The sequence below is a fragment of the Phyllostomus hastatus genome, unplaced genomic scaffold (genome assembly GCF_019186645.2).
Source record: "Phyllostomus hastatus isolate PE091 unplaced genomic scaffold, TTU_PhHast_1.1 phas_contig_198, whole genome shotgun sequence".
Classification (NCBI taxonomy): Eukaryota; Metazoa; Chordata; class Mammalia; order Chiroptera; family Phyllostomidae; genus Phyllostomus; species Phyllostomus hastatus.
This window is the reverse complement of record NW_025333715.1, coordinates 224,995-248,045: the sequence shown is the minus strand read 5'-3', so window position 1 is coordinate 248,045 and position 23,051 is coordinate 224,995. Positions and strand designations below refer to the sequence as shown.

Here is a 23,051-nt window from a genome sequence, read left to right as displayed (position 1 = left end):
CCCTCTTGTGCCATGGCCTCCAAGGGCCGCTGGCACAGCTCATGCGCACACACTGCTCCACCACACCCTTTATTGGCCCGGCTCAGCCCAGGACGCTGCGGAAGGCAGCCATGTGGCGCCGCACGCTGTCCGCGATCTGCTCGGCAGACCTGCTCCGGCCGTAGTAGTCTGTGAAGAGGCCATCGGGGCTGAGCAGGTAGATGGCGATGGAGTGGTCCACAATGTAGTCCTGGTCCTCGTCCTTGGGGCCGGCACTGTAGTACACACGGTAGCTGCGGCTGACCTGGGCGACCTGCTCCGCGGAGCCCGTCAGGCCCAGCAGCCGCGGGTGGAAGTCTCGCACGTAGCGGGCCATGGCTGCAACGTCATCCCGCTCAGGGTCCACGGTGACGAAGACGGGCTGCACAGGGGGCAGGCCCGGCTCGGCCTCCAGCCGCCGCACCACCTGCACCAGCTTCTCCAGCTCGTCGGGGCAGATGTCGGGACAGTGAGTGAAGCCGAAGTACATCAGCACCCACTGGCCCCGGAAGTCGGCTTTGCATCGGGCCTGGCCCTGGTGGTCCAGCAGGCTGAAGTCGCCCTGGCCCACGGCGGCCTGCCGCAGGGCCTCTGTCCGCTGTTGCTGCCGCAGCTTCTCCTTCTCAGTCCTCAGGGCCAGCCAGACCCCGCCCAGGCCAGCCCCAAGCATGGCCGTGACCAGCAGCCTGGTTCGCAGCCCAGGGCCCCGGGGCTTGCCCGCCCCGCCTGCCTCTGCAGGGCCCTGCTTTGACGAGAGCTGGCACCTTGCGTGGAAGGCCTCACCTCCAGGGGTCCTAGGGAGGGCTGGGGGCTTGAGCTGAGAGAGCCCATGTCGAGCCTTGGTTGTCCGAGCCAGCAGCAGCATGGGCCTGATGCTCCTGGAAAAGAGCCGAAGATGTCTTGGCCTTCTGGGTCGTCTCCCATCACTCCTGAGACAGCTCCACACCGAGGCTCACAGCCTCCCGGACTGGCCACCCAGTGCTCGGCTGAGCTCCAAACCACTTCGCCTCTGAAGCCTCAAACTCCAGCTTGGGCGGCGACAGGTGCACGCCCGTCCCTCGTCCCTCCAGTCCGCGGGCGGGGAGTCTTTGCATCTCGCCCCTCCGTGGCCTGCCCCTGTCAGCGCTTGCAGCTCCAGACCCCGACACTCACCTGTATTGTAGCATCTGAGCTGACGAAGAGCATCCCACGTGCACGGCCTCCCCGGTTTCTGAGCGCGCGTATCTGTTTGCAATAAACCCCCTGTCAGAGCGGGCTGGTGAGTCTGGCTTCAACCCTCCAAGACGGGCTCCTCCGCCTCCCACTTCAGAGACCACTTCAGCCACGGGCTCCGGGCCCCTCCCCAGTCTGCCCACAGTTAACTCCCCGCCCACGCCGCGCCATCCCTCGGGGTCCCCCGGGCTGACCCTCCTTTCCCGCGCTCACGCGGGCGGGGAAACAAGGTCTCCACTGGCCACACAACCCACCCTCTTCGCTCCCAGGTTTCCGATGGCAGCCCGAGCCCCGCCGCTGCTTCGCTGACCTCCGTGCCTTTCCCAGGGACTCCTCGGAGCGTCCAGGTAGAGGCCCGAGTAGCCCCGCACCCGTTCGGCTGCCGCCGAGGGCCCTCTCGAGGACCCCTAAGGGCCGGGCCTCCACCCCCGTCCCACTGTTCTCGGTTCGGGCCCCGGGCGGCTGACCTTGGGCACGCCCCTTCTCCTCTGAGCCCGCTTCCTCCTTCAGGAGACGGGCTCCAGGCGGGGCACGAGATGGGCCTGGCAAGCGAACGCACCTGCGGACGCTCCCCGGGCGCCCTCCCGGAACGCGCCTGTGTCTGCCCAGCGGCGGTCACGCACGGAGCACGCCCCAGGCGCCCGCCCGCCCGCCCCTCCGTCCTCTGCACTCTGGGTCTTCCCAGAGCACGCACCTCAGGCCGTCCGGAGTCGGGACCCTCGAGTCCGGGAACGCAGCCTTGAGCGCGCGGCCCCGCTCTTTCAGGGCCGGTAGCGGACCAAGGATCTGCCGGGTCGCCGCGCTCGACGACAGTGCGCACGCGTCGGCGGGCTGCGCACGCGCAATCTAATTGCCGTGGCCAGAGCATGCGGGCGGTGGAAGGGCCCGCCGCAGTCACGTGCCTGGGTGGGGCTTCGTGTAGCCCCGCCCCAAACCGACCCACCCCTCGCTCTGAGCTGCCCTCTCACAGGCGGGTCCCGCCCTCCGGCTCCCGCCCAGCTGATTGCCAGGCACGGAAACTGCTTTGCCGTTCTCGGGCTTTATTGCTGCCCGTTGGTCTGCGGCAAGATGAGCTCAGCGAAGGGCGAGGGGTCCCCGAAGGGCTCGCGGTCCGAGAGCACGAGCACCTCCTGCAGGGCGCGGCGCTGCGGGCCGCTGAGCGCTGGATTGTCCAAGTGCACTCGGAGCCACCGCGTCCCTGCGGAAGGCGGAACTGGCAGTTAGTGGGCGGGGCGGCCGGCGGACAGGCACGATCCGCAGGCGGGGAGGGGCCGGAATCTGCGCTCACCAAGTCGCAGCCTCTGGCCCACCCAGAGTCGAAGCGGCTCCCCGGCACGGCTGTGCCCGGCTCCGAGTTCGTGCAGCACGTGCGCCAGCGGCAGGGCCCGGATGAGTTCCCTGGTGCCTGCGGGGAGAGGGCTCGGCGGGATGGGGCGGGCAGGGGCAGGGCCGGGGACTTAGGAACGGAGGGACCGGGGCAGGGGATGGGGCGTGGGTCTGCACGCCCGTGGGAGTTCACCGTCGACGGGCGCGAGCAGCTCCTCTTGCTTCCAGGCGCGGGGTAGCAGCTGCCGGCGCTGCGCAGGGGTTGCGGAACTTAGGGCTCCGGCCAGGCCCGGGTCTACACCCTGCATCGCAAGCATTCGCTCGAAGTGGTCCCGGGCTGAGACGTCATCCAGCGTCGCAGCCACCCGGCCAGCGCCCTCCTCCTGGGCCTCCGCCTGTCCGCTGAGCCAGAGCAGGGCGCCCCCTGCCGGCGGGAGTCCGGGGCTTAGGTGCAGCGGGGGTGGTTTTGCAACCCAGGTCTCCACACCTCTTACGCGTTCTCTCACCAAGCCTAGTTACCAGTCTCGCAGGTCCGGTGGCCCAGCGCCATCCAAGCAAAGCAGAGCCTCCTCCACCTCCAGGGTGTGGCCCACACTACGGCCCAGGGGCTTGTCTGTAGCGGTCAGAGCCGCTGCAACTCGAAGCCCCAGGCCTGCCCGTGCAGCAACCTGCGGAGGCACGGTTCAGTGTGGCCCCTGACCGGTGTCCCGCGGGGTCTCTTGTAGCCTGCATGTTATCAAACTCCAGCAGGCGCTGCACCCTTGCTTGCCAGTTCCCGAGGAGTGAGGGGCTCATAGAAGGCTTTGGGCGTTGGGGGTCAGGAATATCTTGTACCTGGCCTGGGGCAGAGAGCCATGGCAGGCTCTCCAGACCTGAGGCCAGGTCAGCCTTGCTGGGGTCAGGCCACTGAGTGGGGGAGGGGGGGAGGGACGGACTAGCAGCGCGGACGCCAGGTCTGGCAGAGGCCAGGACCACCCGGGGCCACCGAGTGGAGGTGGACTGAGAAGCACAGAGGGAGCACAGTGCTCCAGTATGAAGGGGTGGCCCGGCCCCCAGGAGGCGGCTCCCCATCAGAGAAGCCACACCCACAGGAGGCGGCTCTCCATCAGAGAAGCCACACAGGGCTGTGGGCACAGCTGCTCACCGGTCCTCTTGCCAGCTCCCAGGCCTACGTCCGGCTAGGGAAGGTGGCGGCCCCTCTGAACTTCACATCCACCACCAGAGAAGACAGGCTCTCCGCCACCTTCTTCCTGAGGGGGGAGGCTGGGGGAGGGGGCTGGGCACAAAGGGCAGCCTGGTGCTTCCTGGAGGCGTTCCACCTCCGGGCAGCCTGTTCGAGGAGTCAGGGACCCTGAACACTGAGTGTCAAGTCCCTTGTGATGGGGGCCCCAGGGCGGGACCATTGTGCATCAGCCAGGTCTCCCTCTTGCGCTAGTGGCCAGACATCCTATGATGGGGGGACACTGACCCTGGGGCTGGGGGAGGCCCCGCAGTCCCCTGGTGAGAACACCCCTTACTGTCCCGTCAGAGGCCAGGGACTTTTCACGCGCAGAAGGTGGACCCAGAGTTGTGGGGTCGGGTCACCGGTGACGAGGGGCGGGCTGTGGACAGTTGCTGTCACGTCTCTGGCTTCATACAGGACTCCATCCGCAGGAACCAGCTTCCTGCTCTGACCCACGATGCAGCCGCCCACTCCCTCCAGCAGATCTCGCATCCGGCGATCCCCTTCCCTCGGGATGCCCAGTGACAGTCGTGACCTCTGGTCGAGGACCCCCCACTAGTCCCGGTCAAGGACTCACCAGCAACCTTGACAAATGTTCAAAACCATGACCAGTATCTTATGAATAGTTCTGATAAGTCCTCATCAATGACTGGCTCAACCCATCAGGGATGTTGATCAATGTCCTGTGGCCCATTAGTGATCCATCAGAGGCCCATCAGTGACTTTAAACAAGTCCCAGTAATGACTCCAATCAAAGTCTCATTGATGACCTTCACCAAAACCCAATGATGCATGAATAACTTTGGTTAGTATCCTTTAGTTACCCTGATTAATAACCCATCAGTGATCCTTTAGTGATCCTGGTTAATGTTTCCATCAATAGCCCAGGTCAGTCACCAATCAGTGGCCCACAGGTACCTGTTCTGGGCTCTGGATGGCGGTGAATCCAGGAATAGACTCTAGTGTATCCAAGGTGCCCCCTGTGTGCCCCAAACCATGTGCGCTGATCATGGGTACCTGCGGGACAGGGGCACTGAGTGCACCTGCACTCACTCCCTCACCTTCCCTGGTTAGGACTTCAGGAGCTAAGTATTTACTAAGGGCTGCAGTGGGTGTTCAGCTAGTGGGGAGGAATGGAAAATAAATTGTCCTGGTTTGGGTTTGGGGGGGACTGAGGGAGGAGAATCAAGCTTTTCCCTTGGGGGTCCTTTCTGGGGTACTGGAGGGGAAGGGGTGCTCAATGACTTGGTCCTGTTGTGGGGGCTGGTGGGAAGGGGAGCCAAGTTCTGTCCCGGGGTGGGGGCAAGAAACCTGGGCTCTGCCTTTGGGGGCTCTGCCTGCACCAAGTTAGAGGTTGGGCGCTGCCGGCCTCTCTGAGGTCAGATTGCCTGGTCTGGAGTGGCGTCTCCTCCTCCTCTTGCAGCCACAGGCAGCCAGGGCAGGTACCAGGACCGGGCTGACCTCGCCACCCACTCCCCCTGCGGAGTGTTTGTCCACGAGCTGCTGGCGCCAGGCCTCTGGCCACTCCAGCCTTCGCCCAGAGTTGGCCAGGGCCTGGGTTAGCGCCCCAGTCTCCTTCAGACCCACGCCTCGCAGTCGGATGGCCGTGAGCATGGCCCCCAGGCGTGGGGGACCGAGGGGCGAGCAGCGCCAAGGGGCGTTGCCACAGTGATGGGCCGTCCTGGGGACGGTGGCAGTGGCGGGCTGCTACGGTGCGTTCAGGGCAGGAAGTAAGTCTCCGGGTTGGAGTCAGGAGCGCCCAGCCGGCCCCACGCCCCTGTTTGCCCGCCCTGCGCGCTCCCGTGCACCACCACGCGCACGAAGCCCTTTATGTCCCCCTCACTCAGGCGGCCTCCGTCTCGCTTAAGGGCGGTCAGCTCCGGGAGCTGCTTGGGCTCCGGTCCCGCCGCCCCGTGAGAGGTCACCGGCTGGGGTGGGTGCCGGGGGACCTGAGGTCACCGGGGTCGCCATCACTCCAGGCCTGGCAGGGTGCGAGACGCAGCCAGACTCTGCTGCCGCCCTGCCTCGGACAGTGTGGCCTGGGGCACTTGTCCCCACGCTGTTCCCAACTTTTTCGTGTGTCCCCCCCCCCGTCCTGTGTCTGTGTCGCCGGTGTGCGCGTCTCTGCGTGTGGACCCCGGCCCGTGCCTGTCCCGAGCAGCAGCCCTCGGCCTTCCCGCCTGGGCTTTCCCGTGAGGGGCTCCCCGGTGATTGCCCCTAGCCGCTGGCTGGTCCGCGAGACTTCTGGGACTTCGGGGGCCCTTCCAGCTAAGCCCCGCCCACTCCCAGCAGTGCCCGCCCCGCCTGCCCCCCAGCCCCGCGGCCGCCGAGCTCGCCCCCGACGCTGGCACAGAGAGGCGGACACAAGTCTGGCTCCGGAAGCTTTGAGCAGATGTTTGTGGCGCCGCGCCCGTCGGCCCTTCAGTCATCCAGGTCGGGCACGTTGGCCACGGTCGGGGCCAGGTAGTCCGAGTGCCGGATCCCGAAGCTCCAGCCGCCGGGCTTCCGCGGCTGTGGACCCGGGAAACTTGGCTGACCTGGCGCACCCGCCTGTGCGGCTCCGCGCCGGGACCCCCGTTCCCAAACCTCGGGCCTCGGACCCTCCACCCTGGGCCTGGACCCTCATTCCCCCGCATCCGACCCTGTCCCTGTCCCTGGACCCCAGATCACCTGGTCCACGTTGTAGGCTGCGGGCCCCGGATTCAGGCTGTTGTCTTTGGGGAGTGAAGTCCGCGGCAGCATCGTGAACTGAGGGGCCCGAGACTTGTAGACCCCAGGGTTCACCACGTGGTAGGCGCACGGACCTGGGGTCTGCGGGAGCGCGGAAGGGGCGCTGGGTCCGACCTCCACTCTCCGCTGTCCCCTGGCCGCCGCCCCTCCCTGGCTCTCTGCGGCCCGCCCGGCAGACCCCAGCGCCGCACCGTGCCCGCAGCCCCTCCTCCACCTTGTTGAGGTCCTCGAAGACACTGCCCACCGCGCTGCGGCCGTAGATGGAGTAAGTTGGGGCCGAGACTTTACCGATGACGCGCGGGCCCAGGAGCGAGGGCACTGTGTAGGTCCCCGGACCTGGAAGCAGCCAGCGGCGGGGGTGGGGTGTCTTTGTAGACGGGCCAGGGTCTCCCGGCCTCTGGGAGTGCCGGGTGGTCCCAGCGCCTGGCGAGGGCTCTGGGTCGGGGTGGGAAGGGCGTCGGGGCCGGAACCTTCGCGGTCTCACCTGGCGTGTGCTGCTCCGTGCGGGCGCCCCAGGTTCTGGAGGCGATGGTGTGCCGAGGCGCGCTGGGGTACGTCGCGTTCCCCGCTCGCTCCGGGAAGTACCTGCCTGTGGGGCGAGCCAGGGGTGTAGGCGGAACCGGGCTGAGGTTCTGGGGTTAGGCCCTAATCATTACAGGAAACCAAGCCGCGATTTGTCAGAACCCGGTGGGGCTTGAAATTCTTTGGAGGTCCGACGTGGGGGAGCCGAATTTGGAGCGTGAGGGTACCAAGGCTGAGCTTGAGGATCAGGTGGGGGGTTTCAAGGTCAGCCGCCCTGGCTCTAGGGAGGCTGGGGTCCGAGGGGTCCTGACCCGGTCCGGGGGTGAGGCTAGGCGCGGCCTGGCGTGGGCGGCCGTGGATGGAGTAGGCGGGGGTGCAGTCGCGGCCGCGCATGGTCATGCGCGGCGGCACCAGGTGGCTGGGCCCGGGTCCGCACGAGGTCTGCTGCGCGGGGAGGCGCAGGCCGAAGGTGAAGGCCGGGGCGCGGGTCCGCGACGGATCGTGCAGGGTGTAGCCTGCGGGGTGTCTCAGCATCACCCTGGGCCCCGCCACTCTCGCCCCCTCACAGCCCCCCACCCCGTCCCCCCAGAATAGACCCCCGGCTCTCCTGCCTGGAGTACAGCGGCCCCCCTCAAGGCACTGACCCCACTAGCCCCTTTCTCTCCACCCCCACCCGCACAGCCCCGCGCGGCGCTGGTACCGGTGTTGGAGGGCAGCTTGTATTTGGGCCCCGGGCCGCTGTGCAGCGCCGCGATGGGGCCGCGGGGCCGGTGCGGCCGCCAAGGACCGACCCAGACGTCTGAACCCATGGCGCGTCCGGTGCTCACGGCCTGCAGCACCTGTGGACAGAAGGTGGCGGCCCGGCCCCTCTCCCCGGACCCGCAGGGGACGCACGTCGCGGTCCCGCTCCGGGGGCGGGGCTCCACCGTATCCCAGGAGCCGGGAAAACAAACGCGAGCTTTCCCAGCTCGCGGGGTGGGGGGCTCGGGGCAGGGCCCGGGCTCCAGGGCCACCTCCCATCCCCTTCCCCCAAACCGAGTGAGTCCGGCAAGGGGGTGTGGGCCCGCGCCACGTCTGGGCTAAACTCCAGGGGAAGGGAATTCCCCCAGGGCCCCGGGGGGCGGGGGGGCGCGGGGCATTTTGAGGGCGCCGGGTGAAGGCACTGCAGGGGGTGGGGGGCGGCATTGGAAGCCTGGTCCCGGGAAGGGTGCCCCCTGGAAGCCAAGGCACTAACCTGCCCGTGAGGCCAGCGGGGTGCCCGCGTCCCCGCCCCCTCCTGGCCCAACTCCCAGACCCCATTGTGTCCGTCCCGCCTCCTGGCAACCGGACCGGCCGCCCCGGCTCCGCCCTCTACCCCCGGCCCGCCCCCCACACCCGCTGCGCCCCGGCTCCGCGCCTCCACCCTTGGCCTCCGAGCCTTGGAGCCCCGCGAGCAGGTAAGAGAATGAAAAACTTGAATAATGCGAACGGCTCGCACAGTTTGTTGCTATGTGTAGAGAGAACTTTGCATCTACTTAAGTCCCTGGAGTATTTGCAAAAAGTAATCACGGCGTGGGCCGGGCGCACCTAGAGAACCCCACACACACGTGGGATGAAGAGGTGTAGAGGACACACGATGTGATCAACAATCCTAAGCAAATGTTAAAAAAAAAAAAAGCAAACGTAAGTAATTGGAGATTAGCAAATTCCCTTAAAAAACCCCACAACCACCCTGGGTCAAAGAGAAATTCAAAGATGAAGTTTCAACCTAGAACTGCAAAGGTTGGCACCTGCGTACCCAGCGCTGTGGGAGATAGCTAAATCTGCGTTCGGGGGGAAACAAAGCTTCAGAGGAGTTCACTGTTAGGGAAGAATAAGTTAGGCGAATCTAACGTTTGTCTTACACACAGCAGGAGAAAGAATGGTGACGTGAACCGAAAGAACGGGCCTGCCCTGCCCAGCCTGGCCCTCGCCGGCGGCCCCGGAAGAGAAATGGCGGGAGGGGGCGTCCAGCCCGCCCTCCGCGGGGAACGCGGGGCCTGTGCCCAGGGAGTGCTGAGCTTTGGGGCCCGGGAGCCAGGGTGGACTGCGGGGCCACTCTCCTGAGGCCTCCGTGGGGCTCTGAGGGCTGAAACGGGGAGGCGTCATCTGCCGAGGGTTTAAAAAGCACTCAGAGTGCTGCCGTTGACTCGCGTGTTTTACAGGTTTTTTCACCCTCACCCGAAGACATTTTTTCATTGCTTTTTAGGGAGAGAGAAACATGGATGTGAGAGAGGCATCAGCTGGTTGCTTCTCGTAGGTGACTGGACCGGGGATCTTAGGTGCCCCAGTACCTGCCTGAACTGGGGATCTAACCCGGCACCTAGGTTTGTACCCTGACCGGGAATCAAACCCACAACCTTTCAGTTATGGGAGGATGCTCCTGCCAACTGAGCTACACCTGCCAGGGCTAGTCTGCTTTTCATTATCCTGGTGAACCCAGCAATTCTAAAGAAGGTTGGAGGTAAAAATGGATATCTAGTGGGTTGGCCAAAAAGCTTGTCCGGTCATTTTCCATAAGCTGGCTCTAATAGCACTTAGTTGTCTGTAACTTCACTCAAAACAGTTGTGTTAGATTGTATGGTGACAGCTGTTGTATCAGCGTGCATTTAAAAAAACATCAAAGTTGGTGAATTTTTGTGTAGCCATTTTAATATTGAAGACGGAAAATACACCACATTTTTGGCATATCATGCTTTATTATTTCAAGAAAGGTAAAAACGCAACTGAAACACACAAAAAGATTTGTTCAGTGTTTGCAGAAGGCGCTGTGACTGATGGAACGTGAGGAAAGAGGTTTGTGCAGTTCCGTGCCGGGGGCTTCTCCCGGGACGGTGCTCCGTGGTTGGGTGGACCGGGTGAGGTCGGTAGTGATCCCACTGAGACATTAACTGAGAACAGTCAGCATTCTCCCCCCGGGACATAGCGATGCACTCAAAGTATCCAAAGTGAATGAAGTTACTGGTGAAAATGAAAACTGTCTTTTATTTTACAGAAAAAAAACATGGACTTTTTGGCCAGCCCCATACTTCCCCAAACCTTTTGTTGGTCGAGTTTTAAGCGATACTGTGGATACTGCTGAGATTTAGTAGCATTTATGTAAGTTTTAAGTTGGCAATTTTTTAGCATTTCCCCTTTAGTGAACATTACATTCTGTGTGGAAGCTCATTCAGAGGACTTCGGCTTCATGGTTGACAGGCTTCCCTTGGGCTGAGGACCTCGCGCCCGGGCCTCCTGAGGCCCCTCCGAGCGCAGGGCCAGGCGGCCGGGTCCTCCTGCGGCGACACACACTCCCCCCTTCAAGGGGAGGACCTGAGGTGAGTGGTGACACCAGAGCCACCGTAGCGAGGGAGAAGCCACATGTGTTCACTCGGTTCTGTGATGATGATCAGGAGTTTTCATTTGGGTTTTGTTTGGTGGTGCCAACTTTATTTCACATGTGAGATATGTTACTGAATTTGGATATTTAAAAATCGTTCACCCAGGCAAGATGGCCTCCGCCTTTCTGAGCAAAAGAACGGTGCTGGGATGTGCAGGAGTTCAGAGAGCAGAGCAGGCGGGGGCCTGAGGGGAGGAAAGTACCAGGGAGAGAGGAAACACCGGCAGCCGGTGGGCCGGCAGCAGACCCGGAGATGGGTGAGAAGGGGAAACATGTCGAGTGGCGAGCCTTCACGCGCCCAGACCAGACGCGCACCAGGGAGGTTAAGCTGCGTGGAACCTCGGTTCTCAGACCTAACCCGTCCCAGAAGGCCGTCCGAGAAGCGGTTTGTTCGAACACCGAGTCACACACGCAGACAGGGTGCAGTCTCTCCTTTGTCACCCGAGAGACCCTGACCTGTCGTGCGGGCAGCAGCGGGAAAGGGTCGTGGGGCAGAGACAACCAAGACGTGTTTTCCGTGACCAGCCTGGTCACGAACCCAAGTATCCGAGAGGGGAGATGTCCGACCTCAGCGAACCCGGATGCGGAGGGAGAGAGAGGCGAACTCGTTCTGAACTTGAGCTTCGCACGGGGGTGGGTGGGCAGAAAGGGTGGGCGAGGAGGGAGAGGGGGACCCCAGAGGCTTTGTCTTGCTGGGAGAAGGCCCTATGCGCCTTGTTTACCAGCGAAGGGGTACAGAGAGCAGGGAAAGGAGAGCCAGCAGCAGAGGAGCAGGGCTCAGCAGCGTTTCCAAACCAAAAGTCGAGGCACCGGAGAGCGGGCAGAAATGGACACAAGCCCCAAATCCATCCCCCGGGTGGGGGTGGGGGAAGGAGAGGAAATGTTGTGAAGTTAGAAACGCGGTTCAATGTGAAGAGTGAAACCAGTGGGCCCTCGCGCCAGGTGTGAGTGGGCAACAGGCCGCGCGAGAAGCAGCTGTAGCAGGAAAAGAAGAAGAAACGTTACTCACAAACCACGTGCAAACGCATTTGTGTGCTGTAGCTGTGGGGTGCGTATTTTTTCAAGTTACTTGAAATGCATGCAAAGAAAACGGTTGTGTCCCTGTGTGGCATGCTTTTCAATCGATGGATTTGAAAGATCACATGTGAATCATACTGAGGGAGGAAAGCAAGCAGCAGGGAAATTCCTGGGCAAGTGGGTAGGGAAACTGAGGCACGATAATCAAATAAAGCCAAACAAATTGAACAAGGTACACCCAGCCAGTGGCTCACAAGACCATGTGTCCCCAAACCAAGGACACAGAGAGTGAATGGTTTATGTCTCTCTTCCCCGACCAGAGGATACTTAGCTTAACTCTTCCTGGCCCAGGAGATAGAGGACAGAGACCCAGATAACGCCATTTGTGGAAGGTAAACCCAAGGACAGATGAAGTCAGGGGAACAAGTAGCAAAAACCTGCTAGAACCAGACAGACCCAAGATAAAGGTCAAACAGTAAAGCTGACCAGAGCATAACCCCAGACTCCTCCATAGGCTCATTTGGGTGCATCAGCCTATTAGAAACACACTTGGAAAGCTGGTGAATACTCTACTGACACCCTCCCCTAAGGTTCTTGCTTACGGAAAAAAGATAAAACCCCCAAGGCAAACGCCCAGCCCAGTGTGGGATACCTCTGGAGCACGCCCATGCCCTTCCTGGGCCTGAACTTTTTACTTGCTCCTAAACTCTGAGGGTCCCCAGGAGCCTTGCAGCCAGGCAGCAGAGGGGCAGCAGCAGCTTCTCCGGGCCTTACCCCCTGAACCTGTCTCCAAGCCCCGCCCCCTTCCCCGTGGGCTGACAGCAGCCCTGCCCAGGCTCTCCCCTGCTGGTTCTAACTGTGGTCCTTCCTTTGCTTCACGGGCCCCAGCTTTAATAAACATCCTCTCAAAATCACCTGGCCTCGGCGTGTGAAACCTTTCCTTCACAAAGTCAAGAACCCACGCACCACCAGCCGGCCTGAGGCAGACCCGCTCTGGGCCAGTCCGTGTCTGGTGACGATGCAAACGCTGGAATTTCTCATACCCAGTGATAGATATGTTCACTTTGAAATGCATGAGCATTTATTTTTTGCTTTCTGTTTATTCTACTTTTAATTATTCTTCCTTTCTTTTAGACACTTAAAACCTTTTTCGCTAGTGTCAGGCACCCCATGCCCATTTTAGAATTCCTTGGCCCAGTAAACCTCTAGGGTCATTTGTCAGCCCCTCCTGTGGCCACGGGCCTGCGGCACCTGCTCCTCACCTCCGGGCACCCTGGACATGCAGGAAGTTCACGCTTCCTGGGGGAGACCTTTGACTGGACTAATTCCTTTCTCTTCCCACCCTGGACGACAGTACTGAGAAATGGCGAGTTTGTCTGGGGAGCCTCGGGGAGGCTGGTCCCGTGAGAAGGAGCAGTGAGCGTGCCCCGTACGCCTGCTCCCTGGGCTCATGCCCTAACAGAGCCGTGCACACGCGAGTTGTCGCCTCAGCTTTGCTTCCCTAAGGGACCCACGCCCAGTCAGCTCGTTTCTCAGTCTTCTTCCTTCACTCATAACGGCATTCAAAGCTGTGGCCATGGGTTTTCCCTAAATACAGTTTTAATTATATCCGTGGTTGAGGATACACAACATTATTGTCATTAATTTAAAAATAGCTTGGCTATTAAAAATTAAACTCTCATGAACACCAGTGTGTGGGTGTTTTTGTAGACATTTTATTTCTCTGGGATTGGTATAAATGCCCAGGAGTGCCGTGGCTGGGTGGATGGTGTGTGTTTTTTTAAGAAACTGCCCAACTTTTCAGAGTATTGAACCATTTTACATCCCCCACCGTCTAACTTACTTTTAAAAATCCACATTATGCTGCTGAGAGTTGTCCACACTGTTGATGTCGCCTTCATTAATTCATCTTCACTGCTTACAGTGGGAAGTACCAGCCAGTGTGAGGAGGCGCGATGGGGTGCCACGAGTGAATTACAGGTGTGCTTGGAGCTATTAATGGATATCCGTTTTCACGGATATAAATTATAATCCCGTTTTAACAAAGCTACTTAACATTTGACATCGGTTCAGATCACGTCCCTTGAACACCGTTTCTGTGCCCCCCCCCCCAAACTTGCGTCGTTTTGGAGGACGGCATGCAGAGAACCCACCACCAGAGGGCGCTCTGTATACGCTGCGCCACCTGGCTCCTCCCCTCCTCTCCTTCCCATCAGTGGCACACTTTGTCTATTAGTTAAGATGTGTTTATTATCGGTGAAATCTTTTGTAATATTTGTTAAGGAAAAGATATAGTTTTTATTTTGGTTTACTTTGTTCTTGTTCTTCACAAAATTTAAAACCAGTACCTGTGGTGTGTGTGACTTCGGCCTTCCATACCATCGTCGGCGTCACTGGGGCACCCCGCTCCTCCCGCTCCGGCACCAAATGCTCTAAAGGAGATTTGTGGTTTGGTTTGTTTTCCCAACGGTTACTTTTTCTGGGTTGCTCATTTGTTAACTATTGGTTGTTGACGCTAATGACTAGCCTAGTGATTCTCAGTTTCTGAGTTGTTGAGACGCGAGCCTAGACATTGCTTCCCTCTCCGGGTGGCTTGGCTCAGAACCCATGCATCTGGTCAGAGCCGGTCTGCGGAGGTGGCGGGGCCTCGACTGAGTTAGGTCCTGCTGCCAGCCCTCGGATGCACACCGCGCCTCTGGGGGCACACTCCTGAGTGTGCCCCCATTCCCAGGCCTGCAAATTCTCTGATGCATTTCATGTTGCTTGGAGAAACTAGGTGTCCAGTCCCTATTGGGGCAACCTGCATATGCATAACGTGATGAGTGCTCCTGGTGCCCCTCGCTGTTGGGGCTTCCATGATGCTTTTAGAACATCTGCTACTGGCCCATGACACGGAATAAAGGCAGTTTGACGACTGTGTGACAATAGGCATCATTTCAACCATTTGTAAGGGTGCAGCTCAGTGGCACAGAATCCATTCCCAGTGTGACGCAAGATCACCAGTGTCTGTACGTACCCAGAGCTTTTCCATCTCCCCAAAGTAAACTCCGCGCCTGCTGAACAGCAGCTCCCCCCTCTCCTGCCGGTCCCGATGACCTCGAATCTGCTGCTTGTCTCTGGGCATTTGCCTGCTGTACGTGCCTCATTTAAGTGAACTCGTACAATGTGGGTCCTTCTGTGTCTGGCTTATTGCACTTAGCACAATCCATGGCTCATCCAGTGTATGTGCATACTGCAGTTTGTCCGTCTGTCTATGGACATTTGTTCTGGCTGCTGTGCCCAGAGCTATGAACGTGTGTACGCATACACATTTGAGTTCCTGTTTTCAGTTCTTTTGGCTATACGCCCTAAATTGCTGGGTCACATGGTAATTCTATGTTTGGCTTTCTGGGGACTTTCCACACTGCGTTCCACAGTGGCTGGATTGCTTCACACTCCCCCAGCTGTGTGCGAGAGGTTGTCCGCCCAGTTCCCCAGCACTTTGACGAGCTCTTTCCTCTGCAGCTGTCTCGGTGGCTGTGAAGTGGGACTTCGTGGTTTAGGCTGCATTTTCCTAGCAAGGAATGATGTGGGGCATCTTTTCATGTGCTTACTGGTCATTAATATAGTTTCTTTCACGAAATGCCTGTTCAAGTCCTTGCCCATTAAAAAATGTGGGTTGTGTGTTTTTGTTGTTGAGTTGTAAGAGTTCTTTATACACTCGGGACACTAGGCTCCTCATGAATATTTGTATTAAACTTCACAGCCACTTTATCAATCATTATTTAAGTTTTTCAGTACCACATTTTAAAGTCATGTGAATGTTTTCTTCATCATTCCCATACTGTTGAATACTTACATTTTTTCATTTTTCCACTATAAATCATACTGTATTTTCTTTTCTTAAAATAACTTTTTGTTTTGCATACACCTTTCCCCACATCAGATTAATTCCTTACAAGGTATGTTGGGTGTAATTATAAAATATGGGATTTATATTTTCTAAGCCCTAAATATTATTCTAGATTTATTTATACATAAATAAAAATACATATATGCTCCTAACATGAATAGGGCTACATATTCTTTATTGTGTATCATTACACAGTATTATACAGTATTTCTTGCTTAAACAATTTCAGTTATGGAGAAACCCTACATGTGATGGGGTTTGCTGTTCTGTACGATCTTATGTATATTAGCTGTCCACTGTATTTATCTTGGAATTATGTCTTCATTTCACTATGCTTTTCCTCCAGTAAATGTTTCAGAAAGTCAATGGTGGTGACTAGGGCACCGTTAGCTTTGCTGGGGCTGGATGACCAGGTTGTGGGGGGCTCCTGTGGGCAGGGCCCAGGACCAGGGGCCGCGTGGACGTGCTCCCCCTTTAGGGCTCTCACACACATGCAGGTGCGGAGAGTTGCTGGCAGGCGGAGACAGCCTCGTTCTTGTTTCGCTCACGTCCCCACCTAGGTGCAGACCCTCCTTACTCCTTGTATAGGTGGTGGCAGGGTTCCCGCTCAGCAGGTGGTTGGAGAAGGAGCTCCTAGGAGGCCACCAACAGTCAGACCTTCTGGGGACCTGTTTTCTTGATTAACCTTGAAGGGATTTGCGGAATCTATGCTATCACAGCACAACAAGAGCAATGACTGATGTGCTGCTGAAGTCCCGGCCCCTTGCCAGAGGCACATTTACTGTCTGGAAGGTTAGGGGTCAACCTCCCACAGCTCAGGAAGGGCGAATGTCCTTGGTCACCTTCCCAACAGCCCCCCATACAGGGCAGAGCTTCACCCCCGATCTGGACTTGACAGAGGGAAGTGTTTTCTTTCCATGGAGGACGGGACCAGACCCCTCCTGGGTCGCCGGTGTGTGCCTAGGACCCACCGCAGCCCTCGGCCCCTTGGGGAGTTGGTCGGGGTGATCTCCGGGGCCCAGTTCCTCTCCGCCAGGCGGCCGGAGGTGCCACTCGGTGGACGCTTGTCCTGTTCTCTGAAGCAACCTGCAGCTCAGAGCAACGCTCGGGTCTTTGGGAGCCGATGGGGCACGGCATGGCCCAGAGGGGTGCATGCGGGGTGTCTTTGCACCCCTCAAGGTATCGGATCCCACACGGAACCAAGAGGCAGCAGAACCTGGGAAGGAGGTCGAGGGCAGCATCCACAAAGCCCACCCCCAACCTGAGGTCCACCTTAAGGCACAGGCCCCCTCCCCACCCTCTGTCTGTCACCTGATCTGCTCGGGGAGCCATGAGACAACCGACACACCTGAGGCTCAGCAGAGCCCAGGCTGGGTGCCAGGGACGCTCCTTGGCCGTCTCCTCGCTGCTGTGTCAGGGAGGAGTCCGTGTCCCAGAGGAAGGGACAAGTCCATGCTGTGGGGGCCCTGCTTTGTACCAGGGACTTCAGTCTCCTTTTCACGTCTGGGCCCGCCTGGCACCTGTCCCAAGAGTTACTCCTGAGATCAGTTAGGTGAGACGCATATGAGCAGACAAAGCTGATCCCCAGGCTCAGAGGGAGGCAGAGGCCGGCCCGCGGGCCCTCCCTGCCGGCCAGCCTTCGAGGGGCTCAAGTCCCACAGAGGAGGTGGGAGTGGAGCGATTGGGCGCAGATGGGGGGGGGGGCTTGAGATGGGACAACGGGAAGTCAGGCCGACAGACAGAACGCCGAGGGCCGGAGGAAGGTTCCTGAAGAACCCGGGGCTGGCTGCGGGGAGCAGGAGAGAGCACGTCCGGCTGACACAGAGCTCTGCAGGGCAGGGGTGGGGGGGGCAGCTGGGCAGTCAGGGCGCCAAAGGTGCAGTGGGCGGCCCAGGAGGCTCTGGAAAGGCCAGCTGGGCTGTAACAAGCCAGGCCAATAAATAGGAAAATACAACTTCTTTTTCCCCTCTTGACAACTTAGAGAGTGGCTTTTAAAAACTATTTCATCTCTGTTGAACTCAGGTAGGAGACAGCCCAGAGGCTGGCGTCGGAGAGGGTAAGGGGGCTCAGCCTTGACCCTCCCAGCCCCCTGCTGTCTCCCGGGAGAGAGCGGTGGCCGGGCCCCTCTGCACACCTGTGGAGGGCGCACCTGTCAAGCAGCCCCCTCCGCGCTGGACAGCGCTCGGTGTCTGCACCTGCGTCCTCCTCTCTCCTTAGTCTGCAGGCTTGGCTCAGGTGAAGGCCCCCCACCCCCCCCACGGGCCCTCAGAGGGATCGTCTTCTCCAGTTTCTGGTAACTGTATCGGGGCCGCATCATGTTGCTAAGCTACAGATACCATCTCCCTAAGGTAACTCTTCCCCGCCAGAGCCCCCTCCCCCCCCAGGCTGGACCCAGGCACAGAGGAGGGCCACCGGGGAGTGGGTGGAGTTTGGGGTGTGAGGGTCTGTTAGGCAGAAGCAGGTTGGCTGGGGTGCCGGAACAGTGTTGAGGTACACCGCCATTTGCCACTGGAGCCTATGGCACAGGGGGGCCAGGAGCTGGGTGGGGGTCCTGGAGAGGCCCCCCAAGTTCCTGGAGCTGTTGCAGATTGTCTTCTGATAGCTGCAGCTCGGCCCTACTGACAAACCCCCAGTCCTGGGTGCAGGCACAGAGAGCCACCTCCTCCTGGGCCAGGACGAGCGACAGGCCCCCGGCACAGGTCCACCTTAACTGGGCAACCCTCTGGGCGGGGCGCAACCCTGATGCCATCTGCGCAGACGGTCCGGGTGCAGGGCAGGCTTGCACGCGGTGCGCACAGCTTCCTGCCGGACGCCCTGGCTCCTCACGCCGGGTTTGCAGCCCAGCACCATGATCCAGGGTGCCTCAGAGCCTGATGGCTCCAGCTGGGGCTGGGGCTGGGACGGGGACGGGGACGATGACTGGGACAGTGCTGTGCTCACCCTGCTGGCGCTGGCTGTGGTGGCTGCCACGGCGCTGGCCTTGCACTGGTTCGGCTCTGGGCAGGACCAGGAGGCAGCAGGCCCTGCGTCCACAGGCCCCCGAGCGCAGCCTTCTCCGGCAGGAGGAGCCAGGCCAGCCCTGCCTCCAAAAGCCAAGGTCAGTGGTGGCGTCGAGGGACATAACTCAGGGCTGAGGAAGCCAGACCCTCCAGGACTCAGCCAGGGGAGTGCAGCTGCAGCAGGCGTCCGGGACCACCAGCCCCCGGGAAGTGGAGATCTGACCACCACAGCTGCACCTCCACTCAAGACACCTGGCGAGGCGGCCCGTGCGGGGGCCTTGGGACAGCAGCAGGGTAACTCTACCCCAGAAGTCCCCCGAGGCGAAGCAAAGGAGCACCTCAGCCCAGGCGCTGCCCTCCTGGGTAGGAGCAAAGTAGGGGGGACGCCTGCCCCTCTCCTGATACACTTCACTCCCCGGAGTCCAGACAGCGAAGTGGAGGTACCGGCGGAGGCAGGAGGCATCCACGCCAAGGCGCTGGCTCACCAGGCCCCAGCCCACACGGTGGAACAGGACACCAGCTCCTGGAAACAAGGAGTGGGGCCGCCCCGCTCAACGGGGAGAGGTTCAGGCAGTCGGCGGTGGCAAGTGGGTGACAGCTCAGGAGATAGAGCCTGCCGCTCCCCAAAACTGGACCCTCTACGCCTGGGCACTGTGGTGAGTGTGTGGGATGCTGTGGATGCAGCCAGCAGCCTCTCTGCAGGTGCCCAGAGGCCCCCTCATCCCCAGGAGCTGCCCCCACCAGACTCTGTGCAGACTGGGCGCCTGGCAGATGGCTCAGAAAGGGGATGCAGGAAAAGCGGCCCCCAACCAGCCCCAGTTTTAGCTCTGGATTCAGGGGCCAAAGCTGGTGAGAGCAGTGAGGTTGGGCCCGGGGCCCCCAGGGAGTTTCAGGGGTCCCCACCCTCAGTGGAAGGCTGGCCCTGGGCAAGGAGGGAAGTCCTTGTCACCAGGAGCTTCAACCAGACCTCAGGCTCCGTGGGCCTGCGGCCAGAGGAGCAGCAGTGGGGACGCCCACTCTTGTTCCAAGGACAGGAGACCACAGTGGCCTCCATCATGGAAAAGGCTGGGGTCTCTGGAGACCACTCTTTCTTTAGCTCAGGGCCAGGCAGGACAGAAAAGCAAGAGGCTCACAGTGTTGGGGAAGGGGGGGGACCGCAGCGAGGCCAGGGGGCACTGAGCAGAGGGCAGGGTGCTGGCGGTCTGGGCGCAGGAAAGCCAGCTGCAGACAGCCTCAGCTGTGCCCCCTGTCCATCACCTTCAGCCACCACCCCCCTACGCACCGGTAAGTCCACCTCACCTTCAGCTAACTCAACAGAAGCACATCCCCACCGAGACCGCTTACCTGCAGACCCAGCTCCAGCTGCTTCCCCAGCCCCAGCTGCAGCCCCAGTACCAACTGCTTCCCCAGCCCCAGTTGCAGCCCCAGTACCAACTGCTTCCCCAGCCCCAGCTGCAGCCCTAGTACCAACTGCTTCCCCAGCCTCAGCCCCAGTACCAACTGCTTCCCCAGCCCCAGCTGCAGCCCCAGTACCAACTGCTTCCCCAGCCCTAGCTGCAGCCCCAGTACTAACTGCATCCCCAGTCCCAGCTGCAGCCCCAGTACCAACTGCTTCCCCAGCCTCAGCTGCAGCCACATCCTCAGCCCCAGTACCAACTGCATCCCCAGCCCCAGCTGCAGCCCCAGTACTAACTGCATCCCCAGCCCCAGCTGCAGCCCTAGTACCAACTGCTTCCCCAGCCTCAGTCCCAGTACCAACTGCTTCCCCAGCCCCAGCTGCAGCCCTAGTACCAACTGCTTCCCCAGCCTCAGCCCCAGTACCAACTGCTTCCCCAGCCCTAGCTGCAGCCCCAGTACTAACTGCATCCCCAGCCTCAGTCCCAGTACCAACTGCTTCCCCAGCCCCAGCTGCAGCCCCAGTACCAACTGCTTCCCCAGCCTCAGCCCCAGTACCAACTGCTTCCCCAGCCCCAGCTGCAGCCCTAGTACCAACTGCTTCCCCAGCCTCAGCTGCAGCCACATCCTCAGCCCCAGTACCAACTGCATCCCCAGCCCCAGCTGCAGCCCCAGTACCAACTGCATCCCCAGCCTCAGCTACATCCTCAGCCCCAGTACCAACTGCTTCCCCAGCCCCAGCTGCAGCCCCAGTACCAACTGCTTCCCTAGCCCCAGCTGCAGCCCCAGTACCAACTGCATCCCCAGCCTCAGCTACATCCTCAGCCCCAGTACCAACTGCTTCCCCAGCCCCAGTACCAACTGCATCCCCAGCCTCAGCTACATCCTCAGCCCCAGTACCAACTGCATCCCCAGCCCCAGTACCAACTGCATCCCCAGCCCCAGCTGCAGCTTCAACCCCAGCAGCATCCTCAGCCCCAACTGAAGCTTCAGTTCCAGCCCCAGCTGCAGCCCCAGTACCAACTGCACCCCCAGCCTCAGCTACATCCTCAGCCCCAGCTGTAGTCTCAGTTGCTACTTCAGCCCCAGCCCCAGCCCCAGCTGCAGCCTCAGCCACAACTTCAGCCCCAGCCCCAACCCCAGCTGCAGCCTCAGCCACAGCCTCAGCCACAACTTCGACCCCAGTCCGAGCCACGGCCCCAGCTCCTGCCCCAGCCCCAGTTGCAGACAGTTTTCCAGTTGTAGCCCCAGCTGCAGCCCCTGCCCCAGTCCCAGCTACAGCCCCAGCCCCAGCTGCAGTTCCTCCTCCATCTGTAGCCCCAGTCCCAGCTGCAACCCCAGCTCCAGCCCCAGTCCCAGCCGCAACCCCTGCCCCTACTGGTAAGTCAATGCCTGCATGTCAGGAGCCTAGTGTGGCTATCTGCAAGGGCAACCAGGAGGGGCAGGTCTCAACTAGCTGGGGAAACCTTATTTCAATGGTTCTTAGGAGTCACCCCTTCCCCAGGCAAGAGAAGCCTCAAGGGACAGCCCAAAGGGCAGCTCTGGAGAGCTCTAGAGAGCCCAGCACGCCCACAGCCTTGGAGAACATGGAGCCTGGTTCTCCCTCTGAAAGAGTCACTCCGGGTCTCAAGGACGGGCAGGACTCCCCAGCTGAGATGGCCACAGGGGCAGGCACAGGGGGGCTGGCTGAGGCTGGATGTCAGCCACAGCAGAGAAGCTCCGAGACAAACGAGGCTGCGGTGCCCAGGGCCCCATCACGGCTGCCTGAGAAGACGAAGCCTGGGCCTGCACTGTCCCTCACTGCCAGGGCAGACCCACAGCCTGTCCCCAGGCCACGGAAACGCAGCATGTGCGAAATGGAAACCTCAGAGAGCTCTGAGCAGAAGGTCAGCCAGGCGGCCCCAGGAGAGGCGCCAGGGGAGAGGCCCAGCCCTGTAAGCAGCAGGGGTGTCCTCACGGAGAAACAGAGGGAGGCCCGCAAGCTCATGGTGTTTCTGCAGAAGCCTGGGAGCTGGGGGGTGGTGGAGGGGCCCCGGAAGCCCAGCTCCCTGGCCCGGGAGGCTGCCTTGGCAGCAGCTCTGCAGTGGCGGCTAGACCTGGGCAGCTGCCTCGATGTACTAGCTTTTGCCCAGCGGCACGGGAAGACCGGCCTGGCCCAGGAGACCTATGCCTTGATGAGTGACAATCTGCTGCACGTGCTGGGGGACCCGAACCTCTACCGGCAGCTGAGTGGGACTGACCGAGAGCGCATCCTGAGCCTTCGGACTGGCAGGGGCCAGGCCGTGCTGGGGGTCCTCGTGCTGCCCAGCCTCTACCAGGTGAGCCGCTCAGGGCTTACAAGGGGCCCTCACATGGAGGAGGCTCCTGCCGCCGGTCCTGGGCCCCTGCCTCCTCCATCGCACCTGCATATGTTCAACCCCCAGGAGAACACATGGCGGCTCCTGACCCAGGTGCCGGAGGAGGTCCCTCTGCGGGGCTGCGGTCTCTGCACCATGTACAACTACCTGTTCCTGGCGGGCGGCATCCGTGGCTCTGGTGCCAAGGCTGTCTGTTCCAATGAGGTCTTCTGCTACAACCCGTTGACCAACATCTGGAGCCAGGTGCGGCCCATGCAGCAGGCCCGGGCCCAGCTCAAACTGGTGGCCCTGGATGGACTGCTCTACGCCATTGGGGGCGAGTGCCTGTACAGCATGGAGTGCTACGACCCCCGCACAGACACCTGGGCCTCGCGTGCGCCCCTCCCCGCGGGCACCTTCCCTGTGGCACACGAGGCCGTGGCCTGCCGTGGCGACATCTATGTCACCGGGGGCCACCTCTTCTACCGCCTGCTCAGGTACAGCCCTGCGAAGGATGCGTGGGACGAGTGCCCCTACAGCGCCAGCCACAGGCGTTCCAGCGACATGGTGGCACTGGGGGGCTTCCTCTACCGCTTCGACCTGCTGCGTGGTGTGGGTGCTGCCGTCATGCGCTACAACACGGTGACGGGCTCCTGGAGCCGAGCCGCCCCCCTGCCCCTGCCGGACCCAGTCCCGCTCCGCTGCACCGCGCTGGGCAACACCATCTACTGTCTCAACCACCAGGTCACCGCCACCTTCACGGTCTCCGAGGGGACTGCCCAGTTCCAGGCCAAGGAGCTGCAGCCCTTTCCCCTGGGGAGTAAAGGGGTCCTCTGTCCATTCATCCTGACTCTGCCCCCTGCGGACCCACTGCAGACTGCCCTCTGAGCCACTTCGCACCAGGACTGCAGCTGCTGTCTCCATGCAGACTGTGGTGGGGCTCCGAGGCCAGGGGGGCACAGGGAGGTGGCCGCTCTTCTTTCTG

The 23,051-nt window shown here is 60.8% G+C and overlaps 4 protein-coding genes across 5 annotated transcripts; 1 reads left to right on the top strand and 3 right to left on the bottom strand.

Annotated features, from left to right (window-relative positions):
• Positions 1-56: 56 nt before the first annotated feature.
• On the bottom strand, positions 57-1,988 carry LOC123816130 (protein SCO2 homolog, mitochondrial). The gene is made up of 3 exons (XM_045834896.1): positions 1,925-1,988; positions 1,171-1,242; positions 57-896 (listed from the first exon to the last, which is right to left on the bottom strand). Exons 2-3 carry the CDS (start codon positions 1,182-1,184, stop codon positions 83-85), a joined length of 828 nt encoding a protein of 275 aa, XP_045690852.1. The 5' UTR covers positions 1,185-1,242; positions 1,925-1,988; the 3' UTR covers positions 57-82.
• A 282-nt stretch (positions 1,989-2,270) lies between these two features.
• On the bottom strand, positions 2,271-5,749 carry LOC123816030 (thymidine phosphorylase). The gene is given in 10 exon segments (XM_045834751.1): positions 2,271-2,428; positions 2,519-2,635; positions 2,750-3,000; positions 3,076-3,224; positions 3,701-3,819; positions 4,141-4,263; positions 4,687-4,797; positions 5,197-5,406; positions 5,565-5,706; positions 5,738-5,749. Coding segments are annotated over 10 exon segments (1,392 nt in total).
• Positions 5,750-6,156: 407 nt separating this feature from the next.
• Positions 6,157-7,839, bottom strand: ODF3B (outer dense fiber of sperm tails 3B). 2 transcript variants are annotated; one of them, XM_045835107.1, is made up of 7 exons: positions 7,731-7,839; positions 7,342-7,545; positions 6,993-7,097; positions 6,723-6,844; positions 6,439-6,589; positions 6,379-6,392; positions 6,191-6,289 (listed from the first exon to the last, which is right to left on the bottom strand). In XM_045835107.1, exons 1-7 carry the CDS (start codon positions 7,837-7,839, stop codon positions 6,200-6,202), a joined length of 795 nt encoding a protein of 264 aa, XP_045691063.1. In that variant the 3' UTR covers positions 6,191-6,199. The 2 variants fall into 2 exon arrangements, with proteins under 2 accessions (XP_045691062.1, XP_045691063.1); XM_045835106.1 differs by lacking the exon at positions 6,379-6,392 and having other exon boundaries at positions 6,157-6,289; positions 6,449-6,589.
• A 10,345-nt stretch (positions 7,840-18,184) lies between these two features.
• KLHDC7B (kelch domain containing 7B) lies at positions 18,185-22,954 on the top strand. The gene is made up of 5 exons (XM_045834750.1): positions 18,185-19,184; positions 19,920-20,122; positions 20,238-20,254; positions 20,304-20,650; positions 20,916-22,954. The coding sequence occupies exons 1-5, from the start codon at positions 18,185-18,187 to the stop codon at positions 22,952-22,954; spliced, it is 3,606 nt and encodes a 1,201-aa protein (XP_045690706.1).
• The last annotated feature ends 97 nt before the right edge of the window (positions 22,955-23,051 follow it).

Excerpts from the sequence above, each read along its gene's own strand:
- ODF3B (XM_045835107.1), bottom strand. The coding sequence starts at position 7,839 with ATGGGTTCAGACGTCTGGGTCGGTCCTTGGCGGCCGCACCGGCCCCGC. Across the intron at positions 7,098-7,341 it reads TAGCCTCACCCCCGGACCGG|GCAGGTACTTCCCGGAGCGA; the intron begins GTCAGGACCCCT and ends CTCGCCCCACAG. Across the intron at positions 6,590-6,722 it reads TCTTCGAGGACCTCAACAAG|ACCCCAGGTCCGTGCGCCTA; the intron begins GTGGAGGAGGGG and ends GCGCTCCCGCAG.
- KLHDC7B (XM_045834750.1), top strand. The coding sequence starts at position 18,185 with ATGATCCAGGGTGCCTCAGAGCCTGATGGCTCCAGCTGGGGCTGGGGC. Across the intron at positions 19,185-19,919 it reads GGATTCAGGGGCCAAAGCTG|TCCCAGCTGCAGCCCCAGTA; the intron begins GTGAGAGCAGTG and ends CTGCATCCCCAG. Across the intron at positions 20,651-20,915 it reads CAACTGCATCCCCAGCCCCA|TCCGAGCCACGGCCCCAGCT; the intron begins GTACCAACTGCA and ends CTTCGACCCCAG.